At 36.4% G+C, this 15,399-nt stretch overlaps 1 protein-coding gene and 1 long non-coding RNA gene across 4 annotated transcripts in view; one reads left to right on the plus strand and one right to left on the minus strand.

Annotated features, from left to right (window-relative positions):
• LOC108719157 overlaps window positions 1-15,399 on the plus strand; it is a 93,859-nt gene that overhangs the window by 53,432 nt on the left and 25,028 nt on the right. The window lies entirely within an intron of this gene.
• The window catches only part of ripor2.L (RHO family interacting cell polarization regulator 2 L homeolog), a 120,295-nt gene that overhangs the window by 51,930 nt on the left and 52,966 nt on the right, over window positions 1-15,399 (minus strand). For all 3 annotated transcript variants that reach the window (XM_041566337.1, XM_041566336.1, XM_018267830.2), the window contains exons 3-9: window positions 14,142-14,297; window positions 13,636-13,714; window positions 12,564-12,587; window positions 7,838-7,891; window positions 4,479-4,628; window positions 1,905-1,968; window positions 266-309 (exon numbers count right to left, since the gene is read on the minus strand). In XM_041566337.1, coding sequence (XP_041422271.1) covers window positions 266-309; window positions 1,905-1,968; window positions 4,479-4,628; window positions 7,838-7,891; window positions 12,564-12,587; window positions 13,636-13,714; window positions 14,142-14,297 — 571 coding nt within the window. The remainder of the gene's footprint in view (window positions 1-265; window positions 310-1,904; window positions 1,969-4,478; window positions 4,629-7,837; window positions 7,892-12,563; window positions 12,588-13,635; window positions 13,715-14,141; window positions 14,298-15,399) is intronic.

The raw sequence follows: 15,399 nt of genomic DNA on the forward strand, positions 1-15,399 counted from the left end.
TGCAGCTCGGTAGGTTTAAACTGCTGAAGTATGTAGTCAAAGTATTTTTTAAAGAGACAGTACTTCGAATGGTCGAATAGTCGAACGATTTTTAGTTCGAATCGTTCGAGTAGAAATCTCCAGGCTTTACAGTGTGCTCAAAAATCAGTAGGAGTGACACACAAACATCCTAAATGATATGCTTTTAATTGTGTCTGGGGCAGTGCTACAAACATTCATTATTTTTAAATGTTCATTTCAATGAAGATAGAAGAACAAATGTTACCTCATATTGATCTCCTGGACAAAGTCGGGCAAAGCCTGCTAGACCTGTTGGAAATAATGCAATATTATGAATTAATATATTTCCAAGATCTATACAATTGAGGTGGCCAGCCTGTAACTGGTATCTATGAATGGGATCTAGTGTAAGTCTGCCTTGTTGTATTTGGTTTACATTACTACTGTATTTCACAATTCCAGTTTCAAAATGTTAAATATTTTCTTAGATGAATAAATATTACAGTGTCTAAGAAACGTGAGATTTCTTCTTGGCTGCAGACATGTGTAAGATGATGTGCATATTAGCATTCCTATAAGTGTTCATGCTGATTGTTATACAAGACTGTCCCTGTTCATGTACTTGCTATACCTATTTAGAACTGACGTGTGCTATAACACATTATCCTAGTTACGCACAAGTACATTATAGGCTTGCACTGCTGAATTCCCCTTTGGGCTCTGTGCAGTACAGTAAGACACTGTATCTAGAGTTATTTTAGGTGGTAGAACAGTAAATATTTTAGAAAGCGAACAATGTAAGCTTTCAGAATCTCTTATGTCTTCTATAGGCGTGTGATCATCATGTGTTCTCTAGATGGCAGCAATGATTCATAGGCAAAGGTTCCAAACACAAATGTGGCAAGCATTTAACTAATTGAAGAACTTTAATAAGTGCATAGGGTTACCAAAGTATATTATTTTCAGCTCACAGCTCAACTAACACAGTACAAAATAAAACATAATTCAAAATCCTAAAATTATTATTCAAATGGTTTTTTTATGGGAAGAATTGGTAGTTTATACATTTGGCAAAACATTATAAAAAAGAATAATTTTGTCACTTTTCAAAAAACCATTACGTATCCCACTAGTTTGCAAGGCCACATCTTTAACAATTCAATATAGTTAAGTACCAGTATACAGATGCAGCCACTATGGTTTGTCTGTTTGACACAGAATAACTAAACACAGATATCCCATTTATCTCATTTAACACAGAAAACTGTGTCACAACATCCCATCTAATTAAAGCATTCACCATTGTGAACAATGGTGCTTTGGTATGCTAATGAAAAGGTTAAATGCATTAAATGAGTTAAGATAACTTTAGATAACACAGTTTCTTCAATTAACTCTGAGTCATGACGCATTTAACTCACAAATCCAAGTGGCTTCATCTGTACATTAAAAAATGCATGTGCTAAAAGGTGCTTAGTGCTGGAAATACACGTCAGCAAAATTTTATTGTATTTCAGTCTATTATATAACTTATTTCATTTTATGGCCCTTTTGGACTATCCATAGCTTTAGTGAAGTCCGAAAATGCTCCATTATGCCGCTTGACCACACTCCATACTAGCTTTATATAAGAGAGGATTATAGAAAAACGGGTGGGCTATTAAAGATGATAAAGAAGGATATGGCCTGGCATTTTTTGTAAGACTAAAATGTCAAACTGAGTGGTTACAATTTCACAGAAACCCACCCCAAAACAAATGTATTATTGATTCACCTCTTAATTCCATTAGTGAAATAAATATGGAAAACAATAAATAAATAAGGAATTGTGGTCTTTGAAATATATTCCTTTCCGAATTTTTGATTTAGTCAAGACATAAGAAAATTATATTTAATTTAATTACCTTTCATTTTGATGTAAAATTCCCCTAACAGGTTTTCCATCTCCGATTCAACCGTGCACATATTCTGTGAAATTGTTATAAAAAATATAGTTAAAACCCCTACCAATCATTTCAAGTATTCAAACGTATTTGCATTAAGTCTCAGATTTGTAGTCACTATTTTGTTATTTAATGTAGACCAGTTAGTGGCCTGCTGGAGTACCATGAATTTCACCTGGTGGACCCTGGTCTGGCTGGGCCCTTTGCCCTTTCAGAAGTAATGAGTTGTTAACTTACTCCTAAATTTTCTTGGTTCTGTCTGTGTTTTTTTGTCTTTCCATCAGAGAGATTGGAAAGATTAGACATACATGGGCCAATAAAAATTCCTGACACATTCCCCAGATTAGTGACAACAGTGATGCCTAGGGCAGGAGAATAGCAATTTATATGCCCATGTTTGAGGCACACCAATGGATCTGTCGACTGATATCTGCTGAATATCATTATGGCCGGTTTAAAAATCCCATTGGACAAGGATTAAAATTGTACTTTGAAGCTCCCGCATCTGAAGGAATTCAATAGGCCCAGTGGATCTGGCAGTTTATGGTGGATCTGGCAGTGTATGGCCACCTCTGTGTTTCAAATTTATTGCCATAGATAAGCGAGATAATCCTGGAAGGCTGTTAACTATATAGACTTGCTAGGATGAGCTTCTCAGGAACAATTTGCACAGTGTTAATGGGAGAGCAAAATAGAAATAGTGAACCATCACTGTCTTTGCTATCATGACTATACTGAAAAATAAGTTCCTATAGTGTTTATATTCAGCAATTAAATTTGAGCAGTAAACCTCTCCACCATGGTGATGCTGGTGTTTTATGGGCTCTTTGTACAGGGTTCTCTGGCGAGCCTTTTGTGCCCAGTCTGACACTGAGACCAATGATTTTCAAACTCTAAGATTAGTGTCCCTGGGAAGACTGGAGCAGTGGCGGGGAGGGCTCGGTGTAAAGATTTGTACTTCTAGATACTACTGAATTCTTAGCACAAGGGTCAGTTGGATTTGTGGTTATACATTGTTGAAACTATGACTAAGTAGCTGATACAGCAGTTTTATAATATATAGTGTATGTAAATAAAGGGGTCCTTTTCAAAGGGGCCTGAACTTAATACCCCTAGATTGTGCATCTTTCAGAATGAGGACAAGGATATGCACTGGGGAGTTCTGTATTTACAATATGCCTATAGCAGAAATTAAGAAAAGGGATCCCTTGCATATGACAACAATGTCCTCTGCACCTTTCCCAGATTATTAATCCATCACAGGGTGCAGAGCACAGAAGATTACTGTATATATGCTAAAGCTTTTTTAGTACATTATGAGAAAGTTCAGTATAGTTGGATCTGCAATAATTATTTCCTCTAAGAATTGTAAATCTTCTGACCTCTAGTGCATTATGGAATTCATGAGAGAAGAAGAGAGACTAAACTAATAAAGGATATAGTAGAATATGGAAGGGTTTTGCTTAAGCCAGATGAAGAAAAAGTCAAAGTTGAGGGTTGTGTGTTTTTTCCTAATTAGCAAACAATGTGATCTCCACCATTCTCCTAGGCATCACTATTGTCACTATATTTTAACACTTTGAAATGTAAAAGTAATATGCTCTATAAACTGTGCTGCACAAGTGCCTGGACCTGAAAATGTTTCCTTATAATTGTTGGCATGTATTTTTAGCATAGGATTACCGGCCAAGGGCTCCTCATGATACTTACCATTGCCATCATGTGAAGCAACTTGCTGTGGGCAACAGTGTGTGAACCATAGAATTAAACCAGTATTTGTATTCAAAAGAATTATTAGTACACCTTTTATTGAACTCTCTTACTACTAAAAAAGTATTTTCATCGCAAATCCAACTCATGATTTCCCGTGAACAACCTACGTTTCTGGGTCCAAGGTTACATGATGGAAATAATGTGTTGCCCAGTAACACTCTTTCTTCGCACAACACCCTTAACCCACAAAAAATGCCGACAGGGTTCATAAACTATCACGTGTCCAGTTAAAATCAATAACTAATGACCTATGTTTTGTTGCTGTCATTGATTAATTTCATAGAAAGATCAATGCATTAATCTGTTTAATGATACAACTCTGATTTCATGAATTGAAACTGTAAATTATTGAAAAGAGCCCTCATGCACCTACATAACCTTATTTATTCTTCAGCCCTCATTCTGCCTAAAACATGTTTTTATCGAAGGTATAGACTTAAACATTACAATAGAATCCTATTTTTGTTACATTTCTCAAGGGACAGAGCATAACAAAAGTAAAATTTGGGAAAACGTGAAATTTGCGGGGGAAAAAACTGAAAAAATGAACGGTGCATACGACTGTGAGACTGTGAATAATCGTAGGTATGGGGGACATAAAATGGGGGTTCTACTGTATCACATGGTTTACTAGTCACTTTTTTTCTCTAAAATTGGCCCAGAAAATGTACTTCCGACAGAAGCCCCACACTTTTTATATCCATGTTTAGTTACTTCGCTGCGTTTCACATTCAAGAAGCAAAATGGTTGTGTTAAACATACCTCAGTATATTCTTTATAACTTTTATTGATCTCACACAAACTCTCTCGTGCTGCCTTACTGGAAGGCGAGGTAGCAAATGCCTGCTTCATCTTACATGCACCTTCCCGGAGCCGCCTTTGGATACAGTATGCTTCATACAGCTCATCCACCTTGTAGGAAACAGAAAAGGTAGAAAATAAAACAAAGATTTGGACCCTTCTTAAACAAAAACTTGGTAAACCATTCTTGGTGTCATCAACAACAGGCATTCTACACATTCAGAATTTGGTTTGGGATTTAGTTGATTTAGTCAAGAATCTGGACAATCCTTATTCAAATCTGGTGACTTAAAAGTTTTGGACAACTGAGAGTAACGATTTCTTACTCACAGATGATGCAAAGTGTTTCATCAAATCACAACATTCATATAAATCTTTATGGAAGATTCGATATGCACCATTTTCACAATGGCCATACCCCACCTCTTGTTTGCAGTAACCAATAGAATTACTATTTGTAGTGACATTGAATGGTCAAGGATAACATCAGCAAAGCAGAACCTCTTTATACCGATACAAGGGCTTGGTGGGACTGGTTTGATTGGAAAAATGACAGATAATATTGTTTATTCTATTCTCTGTTTCATAAATTTCTCCAGTATCTGCCCAACTAAAAAATTAGAGATCAACAGTAAAGAAAGTATTTTGGTCCCAATGAACTAAGATATATTGTGTAGCCTGTTTGTAAGATTTGTCTTCATTCTCTGGATTCCTGTGTTTATCCACATGACTGAGACTTGAAATATTGTTTTACTTAGCCAAAACATTATGAATAGACAACGAACATGAAAGTAATAAAGGCAACTCTGTATATGTATGGATGGCACTGTTACCCTTGCTTTTAATCCTTCTTATAATGGCTAATGAGACAGCAGCAGATGTATATTAGCCAAAGAAATTGTTGAAATTAGTTTGATCAACTAAATTTGTCAAACATATTTTGTGTAAACTGATAACCCTAAATAATTGTAATATATTTTCATCATGGAGTGAAATTTCTAGTGTACATGATGTCTCTGCCTCTTTTCTGGCAAAATTCCAGCAGTCTGACGTTGTATTATGGTACAGATTCTAAATATACACCCCGACTCAGAGCACAATTCCACAAGATATATTTCTTGGGGAGGTCTGTTACTGATTTAACCTTGACTGTAGCAGAAGCAGAATAAATACTGAACTTTCTATTGTGGAAATAAATGAACTCTAAACCTCTAATGGCACAAAATAACGCAGCATAAAAACCCAAGGTAAAAAAAGTCATTAATATGTCAATATGCCTTTAAAGATCCTATTTGTGTTGGATCATGGTAAGGCCAGTCCCGTAACTACAGAGGATTCAGACCCCGGGGGGGGGGGCACACTGCAGGGTCTATTGCACAGAAATCCCAATTCCCCAGTCACTTTTTAACTTCATAATTTGCACTTGCATGTGAATTAGTGGTGGGGTGTTGATTGAAGGGTTGCTGAAGATTATTTTGCAGGGGTGGAGAGCGTGGTGCCCGCTAGTAACACCACTGGGTATGGCTATTTCAGTCATGGTATCTGCATTTTCACCACTACCACACCCCATTTCTAGTTTGCCTTAATGTGTGCATTGCTATTTGTAATGACAGTGAATGTTCAAGGATAATATCCCTTGAATGTACTGTGGCAGCTAAAAACCGATCAACACTCATACCTATTTGTCAGTGCCCTGCTAGATCACATGCTCGACCTCAGTGCGGAAACTGCATATGGTACAGTGAGAACCATATTTGATGTTCCTCTCCAAAAGTCCTTATTTTGCAATGAAGAGCACAATATGCAGTTTTATGAACAGAATCAACCTACAGAAGTGGATGTGAATATGGCAACAGGTGGCACTACATAACTAGGAATATGTACTGTGTGCCTTAACATGAATAAGCATTCGGCAGCTGTAAATTAAACCCTGACATTTATTAGAAAAATGTCAGCTATTTATAGGACCACTTTTCCATGGAATTAAAGGACTGTCACAGGGGATCAGCACAAAGGAAGTAGCAAGTACATATTGTAGAGTCTCTTGCTAACCAACCTATTACATTTATTGCATCTGCTGGAGAGAAGATAATCCTATACTTTTTGTGTCCACATCAAATGCAATGACGCATGAGCTTTCCTACTATTTTAAACTCACAAGAGGATGCAATGTTTTGTATAGCTGTGGCTGCAGGGTGCAATAAACAAACTAAAAGCAACTTTCTCTTATGTTTAAAAGCAGATGTTAGCTAAAACATGTTTAAGGGAAATATCCTGGTATCAAGCAGCATCCTGATGAGAGTGGTCAAGTTCACATTCCTTTCTTCATATCACCCATAGATCATGTTTAATTCCCAAAACACATAATCCTCCATTGCTCTTGTGTCTAAAGTTAAGTACTTGCTATACATTGTACATGTATGGGACCTGTTATCCAGAATGCTCAGGACCTGGGTTTTTTCAGGTAATGGATCTTTCTGTAATTTGGATCTTCATACCTTAAGTACTAGAAAATCATTTAAATTTGAAATAAACCCAATAGGCTGGTTTTTGCTTCCAATGAGGATTAAAGGGCATGAAAAGGCAAAAAAATAAAATCACATTTTTACTTTCTTTAATGAAAAAGAAACCTATCTCCAATATACCTGAATTTAAATATGTGTACAGTTTTTATAAGAAACCTGACTGTATGCAGTGAAATTCTCTCTTCATTTACTGCTGTGGATAGGTATTGTCAGATGGTCCCTAACTGCTGAGCAGGGAAACAATCATACTTATGAACAGCAGGGGGAGCCCCTGCCTTACTTCCCAGCCATGCAGAACTCAAGCAGCTTTGTTTATGACGATCCCTAAGCAGCACAGACCACACTGAGCATGTGCACAGTCTTAGTCTTGCAAAGATGTTTAACAAAGTTACAAGATGGTGACCCCCTGTAGCCAACTTTGAAAGCATAAATTATTTGTTTGATTAGGCTTGTGATGCAGTAAGTTCATGTTTATATTTAGTATACAAAATACAGCATTTCTAGTCTTATTCTATTTTAGACTTTACATGCCCTTTAATTACATCTTAGTTTGGATCAAGTACAATGTACTGTTTATTACTGTAGAGAAAAGGGAAATCATTTTTAAAAATTTGGATTATTTGAATAAAATTGAGTCTATGGGAGACGTACAGTACTTTCTGTAATTCGGCACTCTAGATAACAGGTTTCAAGATAACGGATCCCATACCTGTATCTTGAACTTTTGTCACAGTTGGAGCTGAGTGCTTTTTTTAACTTATACCATAAAGAAATCATATTTGCATCTCTAATTACCTTACTAATGTGAAACTCCAGTCTCCTTATGTACCTCTCAATCGTCTTTATTTGCTAAAAGAATAAAAATAAGAAATTGACATGTTACATACTGTAAAGAAAATACATTAAGCATGGCAAAGTAACTTGTTATAAAAGCTGTATTATTAGTTTTGGAAATATTGCTATTAACTATCCCAATTTTTATGAGCCATGGAATGCAATTGAGACATATACTTTTTCAGACTAGCTAGTGATGGTACACAGGATTTACTGATGATGGTAATGCAAGTATGTGCGCTGTTCACCTATCACCTATGGATACATGTTCAATATGAACAGCAGTGCATCACAGACCCCCAACGGTTTCTTGTGCTCCCCCATCCAGCTATTGCTTCTGAACCTGCCCACATAATTCCAAAGGAGGAAGATCAGACAAAAGTGCTACTTTGCATGACCCTTCCATTCTACTTCATTGGCATATGTCTGATATAATTGGCTGGCATGGCTCAGCTATAAGGATTTGATGTTATCATATTTACATAACTAGTTTTACACTGGGTTGTAGAAGTAGATGGTAGATTTCTAACATAGCTGCTAGTTTAAATATATCTAGGTATTTGATGATTAAGTAAGTCCATTTTAGAATTTGTAAATAGTGTGTTTTTTTATGAAAACGGAAGGCTGTCTGTCGCCATTTCCTTCTCCAGATGTTGCAAGTAGCAGAATATACCCAGATACTGCTTGCTTACTTCTAAATGTTTATAGTCCATATGTCAGAAAGTAAAGTACAAGTATGGGACCTGTTATACAGAATGCTCAGGGGTTTTCCAGATATCAGATCTTTCTGTAATTTGGATCTTCATACTCTACTAGAAAATCATGTAAACATGAAATAAACCCAATAGGCTGGTTTTGTATCTAATAAGGATACATTTGGGCTCATTTATAAACAGCAGGCAAATTTGCACCTGGTCAATATCCCATAGCAACCAATCAGTGATTAGCTTTTTTCAGCGAGCTGCGAGTTAGACACTGAAAGCAATCATCTGATTGGTTGTTATTGGTTACTACCCAGGTGCAAATTTGCCCACTGTTTATAAATGAACCCTATTGTATCTTAGTTTGGAGCAATTACAATGTACTGTTTTTATTACAGAGAAAAATCAAGTTATTTTTAAAAAATGTAGTCTATGGGGCAGATTCACTTAAGGACAAAGTAGCTATTGCTAGTGACAATTTGCCAGTGTTGCCATGCACAGGGACATCACCAATTCACTAAGAGGCGCAGGTGCCAAATCGCTAGCGAAAGAAACCATCGCTAGTATTCGCACTCTATTGCCAGGCGGCTTTTTGCTCTGGTGAAAAGTCATTACTCCGCAAATTAAGTGCGGATTTTACTGAATGTTACCTCTTTCGCCAGAGTTGACGTCCCTAAAGTGCTAAAATGAAGCTAGATCTTCCTCAATCTTCTGTCACTTACTCATCATATCCTGTGTGCTGAAAATGCATTAAAGTTCAAAAAACACTGGCGACTTTTCCTTTTTTGAAGCGAGATTGCCTGCAAAAGTCCTTACAAACTTTTTTTGGGTAAACATTTTTCTCCAGATTTCCGAACATTCATTATACAGTGGGCTCATGTGTAGGGCATTATATTAAGTCTCTTGTCTTTATTAAGGTTCCCTGGACATTTGTAATAAAAAGTGGTAACTTCAAGCATTTGCACCAACATTTATAATAAACCTCCATACAACTTTAAATTACCCACCCTATTCAAATTGACCTAAGTGCAACATCACTAGCGAATTTTCGCTAGGCACAAACTAACGCTAGCACATCTTTGCTATGAAATACTCGCACTGCAGAAGTAACGCTAGCGAAAAGTCATCAGCGTTCGGGGCCCAGGGAGCAGCTTCGCATATTATGGAATTAGCATAGTGGTAGCGAATTTGCGCCCTGACAAAGTGGTGCGGTGTGTGCAAAGCAGTCGCTGGCGACAATTCGCCCTTTAGTGAATCTGCCCCTATGGGAGATGGCCTTTGCAGAATTTAGAGCTTTCTGGATCATTGGTTTCCGGTTAACGGAAAATTATTTCTTCAGGGATGTATTTAGGATGACAGTAGGATCAAATAAATAGGTTCTTGATGCAGCCCTCAGATATATCAATCATTCAATTCAGTGATAAAAACGTTTCTCCTAATTCAACTCTAGATTTCCTCAACTCTAGATTTCAAATAACGTATTCATTAAATAAAACATGTTTTTTGTCCATCTAAATAAATTTGCCCCGATTTATTACTGGGTTTCTGTCTACAAAAAGGATTTAGGTTCACTAATCACTTTTGTATATTTTCTCTTTTCTTCACTTTTGTATATATTTCTCAGAAAAGAAATATAAATGGAAAACAGACGACATTTTTGCATGGTTTTCTGTTTCTTTGTTAAAGGAGAAGGAAAGGTTAAAACTAAGTAAGCCTTATCAGAAAGGTCCATCTAAATATACCAGTAAACCCCCAAAGTAATGCTGCTCTGAGTCCCATGTCAAAAGAAACACTGCATTTCTTTCCTTCTATTGTGTACTCATGGGCTTCTGTATCAGACTTCCTGCCTTCAGCTTAAACCTCATTGCCCTGGGTGTGAGCATGCTCAGTTTGCTCCTCTCCCCCCACCCCTCCCTTCTCTACTGTAATCTGAGCCCAGAGCAGGGAGAGACTCAGGCAGGAAGTGATGTCACACCATGTTAATACTGCAGCTGCTATCCTAAACAAACAGAGAGTTTCTAGAGCTTTTTACTCAGGTATGGTAAAACATTCTACAGAATAAATATAGCATTCTAGCTTGCACTATTGCAGCTAATCTATTGGCAATAAAATGCCTCCGTAGCTTTCCTTCTCCTTTAAGGGATTTACTAAATCGTATTGCCTAAAACACCATTTTTCTTAAATCAATTCAAGATTTTCCTATAGAACCAGATGCAATTCAGTGAGAAAAACGCATCTCGCTGTTTACTACATAAGCCCTAGTGAAGAATATGGGAAAAACTGAAACTGTATTAGGAGAAAAATGTTTTCACAACAAATTAAATCTCACCCATGAGTTTTAATGTAATAAACCATACAATAAAATTTATTATGGAATTGAATGGGCCCTATGCTGGGATCTGTATTTTGACATTTGCTACATTCAGCTGTCTAGGCAATCTGTGAGTAGTAGTGCAACAGTATAGATAATTTTTTACATAATATATAATGCTCAACAAGTATTTAGGCGCTTATGTCAATCTCAGTAATGGAGTGAAAAAGACTAGCCACTCTGGCTGGTAGTGATAAGGGGATTGTTACCTTATCATAGGGGGTGTGTGTGTGTGTGTGTGTTTTCAACTTGTGGCAGCCGCACTCCAATCTGGAATCTTTCAATCAAATCAGGGTCCAAAGTGTTGCATATAATCTTATTGAAAAGGCCCGCACTCCATTGTGTGCAAAATTCATAGTTCTTTTATTGTGTACATAAATCTGACGTTTTTCAATAAGATTATATATATATATATATATATATATATATATATATATATATATACAGTATATACACTGTATATTTAATTATTGGAAAGAAAAGCAAACATATGGGGATTTTGTAACTCTTGGCAGGCAAGCAGTGTATATGACGAAATAGTCAGAACTGGCGTAACACCATATCATCAGAAGGAAGCGCATGAAGTTTTGATTGCAAGGAAATACTGCAATATATGCTAGGAAAGAGAACACAAGCAACACTCTAAAGGGAACTATACCTAAAACTAAAAGGTAATAGTTGTGCCTGGAAACAATATGTAATTTTTAGTAAAACTTGCAGCACTAGAATAACAAGAGGTTAATTTACTAAAATCCCTACTTTTGGCTTTAATAAATCCCAAGTTTTGACCCAAAAAGCCAGACCACGGTTTAGTAAATAACCCCCCAAATCACATTTGGCAAATTTACAGCTTACACAAGAGGTTTTGCTTCTACCAAGCCATATTTTGGATATCTACCTTGTGGAATACCTGTACCACATAAAAAATGAACACAAGCCACAACCCACTCTTTCATGGCAATTCAAGACAGTGCAGGGTCCCCAAGCAAACAACAGTACATGGCAAATGATTCCATCACCTCAGTGCTCCACAGCAACAAAGAGTGCTAGTTAAACTGGGAGCCCACACTAATACTTTAGAGGGTAATCTCATACATGAAAATGACAGTATATGGGATGAGACTGACAGACTTAAACTGCAATTGGAGACACTGCAAATATAGGGATAACTTCCACTTCCAGGTGACAGTATGCCTTCAAAATACAATATTCATTGATTTGTGCCTAGCATCCTCTTTATCTTGGCAATCTATCAGTGAAGCAAAGTATTTACTCTTGCATGCCCGAGAGTAAAAACTTTGTATTTAGCCTTTTCTGTTTGTACTTTGATATACGCATAGCAACACTTTTTACTAGCCATTCTTAATTTCTTTAGTTTCTTTTAGGCAAATATTTGTTATAATGCATTTCTTGTTTCCGTGGAAAATGGCATTTTATGTTTTACCCTTCATCCTATCATGCAGAATTATATGCAAAAGGAGAAACTCGCAAAAAGAAAAAACATTTGGCAGCAACATGAAATAAAGTGGTAATTGTGAACGGTTATATTCCAGGATCAAACACCCTTTCAGACTTTGAGTAATCATTTTTGTAATCCAGAAAAAAGTTGGCTTACCTTGTCAAGATCATAGAGAACCCCCTGTATAATAATAAAAATATATACATATAGATTAAAAGACTTGCAGATATGAATCTTTGAAAGCAACAATGCATTATTCATCATATCAATCAATATTCATTACACTCATATGTAATATATATAATATATGGGTAATGAGAAAGCATTATAATGACCAATGTATGAGTAGGCAAAGAAGCATTTGCCAAAGTATTTATTAGCAGTGCATGACCAGCATTGGTACAGCAGGTTCACTGGAATAAAGTCATTTTTCCAATAATCTTCTATTAAATAGGGGCTCAAAAACACTGCACAGGGGCCCCTGAAATGTCTTGTTCCATTACCTGAACATTGATCTAATTCACTGCAATGATACGGCAATGTTTTTAATTTATTTTGATTTAATAAGAAGTGGTGTTCCAACCAAAAGGCAAAAGATATACAGTATTATGTATAATATAGGGGCAGATTTATCAAAGGTAGAGTTGTTTTTAACTTTGAATAAGCTCAAATGACCTTGAAACTCGAATAGTATTTTATTTAAGAAATTTAAGAATTACTAAAATGAATATTACAGACCCAAAAGCTCAAATCGAATTAGACTAAACTCAAATCATGTTTTTTTTTCTCTGAAAAAAAATTTGAATGTCAGGAAGGCTATTAACATCTTCAAATGGGTCACTGGACCACTGCCATTGACTTCTACATGAAATCGGCAGGTTTTTAGTGGAGAATAGTCAAATCTAGTTGTTCCCAGTGTCAAGGTATGATAAATCTCAAATTCAAATTCGAGTTTGGATTATTCCCAATTAGAATTTGTGAGTTTTGACTAAAAATCCAACTCGAAAATTCACATCTGAATTCGAATTTACAATTCCAACCTTAATAAATCTGCCCCATAGAATATCTCTCTCTCTCTCTCTCTCTCTCTCTCTCTCTCTCTCTCTCTTTCTCTTTCTCACTCTCTCTCTCTCTCTCTCTCTCTCTCTCTCTGTCTATCATCTATCTATCTATCTATCTATCTATCTACTGTATATGTGGTTAATTGAGAAGTAATTTGTCCACTTACCAATCTTGAGTTTCTTTTCATGTCTTTTAATTGGGAAGTCAGCTTGTCTAGCTCAGCTTGGTGAACTTCTAGATATTCACTATCAAAACAAATCAATTATAATGCAATAAGAAAAAGACATCAGAACACAACTGGAGATCGAAATTAAAATCACACAGTGTTATATGACTGCACTTTTCCTTAGGAAATATTTTTCTACACATTGTGGGCTACTCCGGGTGATGAAATTTACTTGCCACTTTAATTTTTCCCTTTGTAAGATTGCACAGAACAATAAACGTGTCCCATACAAATTGCCACAAATGATCATTTCAGGTAGTTCCTGATGAAGCTAGCCCTCAATCCACCTTTTTTATCTGAAAATGCCCTCATATTTTTTTGATAAATGGTGCCCAAACTATGGTCTCGTTTCATTATGTACTGGGCTCACAAGCTAAGCAAATGTTGTTTGTTCAATGCTATGCTTGCAGATGTAAGAAAGACAAAGGGGATGTAAAAGTACTTACTCAAGCCCATTCTTTAAAGCTCCATATATTTCTATCACCCTTTCAGGCTGAGGCTCTTTAGATGCGCTATTACCCTTATGAACTAAGTTGTGCATTTTCTTTTGTTTTGCTTGAGGCTTTTTGGGTACTGAGGTACTTCCAAGGAAGGAGTTACATCTAAATGGAAAAGAAAATGCATTACTGCAAATAAAATGTATCTACAAGATTCAGTTGTATAACTAGTTAAAAGCAAAGAGAAACATTGGTTATTATGGAGTAGAAACTCAACATATGAGGGATCATTTACCAAAGTACAAGTTGCTATATTTTTTTTTTATTCACAATACAGCTTTTCTCCCATAATTAAAGGGGACCCGTCACCCAAAAAATTATTCAAAATCCTATTTTATCATATTAGTCAAGCAAAATTAACTTTAATTACACTGTATAAATTATTTGAATCTTGTTTCCTTCAGTCTGGGAATTCATTTTATAGCAAGCAGGCAGCAGCCATTTTGTGGACACTGTTATTAAGACAAGCCTTGCATCATCTCAAAATCTTGTTTGTGCACCAGAATGGGGGACCTGATGTCCATTCCCATGCACTGGCTACACAATTAAATGTTAAAGAGAACAGGGGAATGTGGGGAGAGCAGTAACATCTTGGAAGTGCTGAATGGAAAGTGAAAGTAATTGCCTGCCCCTCCTCTATGCCCAAGGCATAGAGGAGGGGCAGACAATATTTGATTGACAGCTGAGATTTTTAAATGAGCTTACAACGGCCATGAATGCTTTAATAAAAAATAGAAATTGGATTTCATGTTTAATTTGAAAAGGACATTTATTATACAGATTTTTGTGTCTGGGTGACAGGTCCACTTTAAAGCCTAATTGCATTCTTGAGGTGGCAGTACATCTAATGTAATTGCTGCTGATGTATTAGAATACACGTAATTGTGCATATGCGTTAGCATGAATGGAATAGAATTGTACAGAATTTTTGGGATGTTGCTACTTTGGCACTTGGCATCAAATTAGTGTCTGCCCACTATTTTAGACATAAGTATGCTGCATCTATTGATGTGGGCTGTGAGAAACGTATATATAGCACCCTACAGTAACTGCAGCAGAGTTACAAACAAGTCTTTGAATGCAGTTAAGTCTGTTTGGTTGCAGAAGCTCCAGGTATCCCCTTTGTCAATAGCTTTACTCGTGCCTGGCCTCCTGCTGCTTCCAAACTTGCATGTCTCAATTAAGCACAAGTTAGTGCATGGATAGA

This window comes from Xenopus laevis, chromosome 6L, assembly GCF_017654675.1.
Source record: "Xenopus laevis strain J_2021 chromosome 6L, Xenopus_laevis_v10.1, whole genome shotgun sequence".
Classification (NCBI taxonomy): Eukaryota; Metazoa; Chordata; class Amphibia; order Anura; family Pipidae; genus Xenopus; species Xenopus laevis.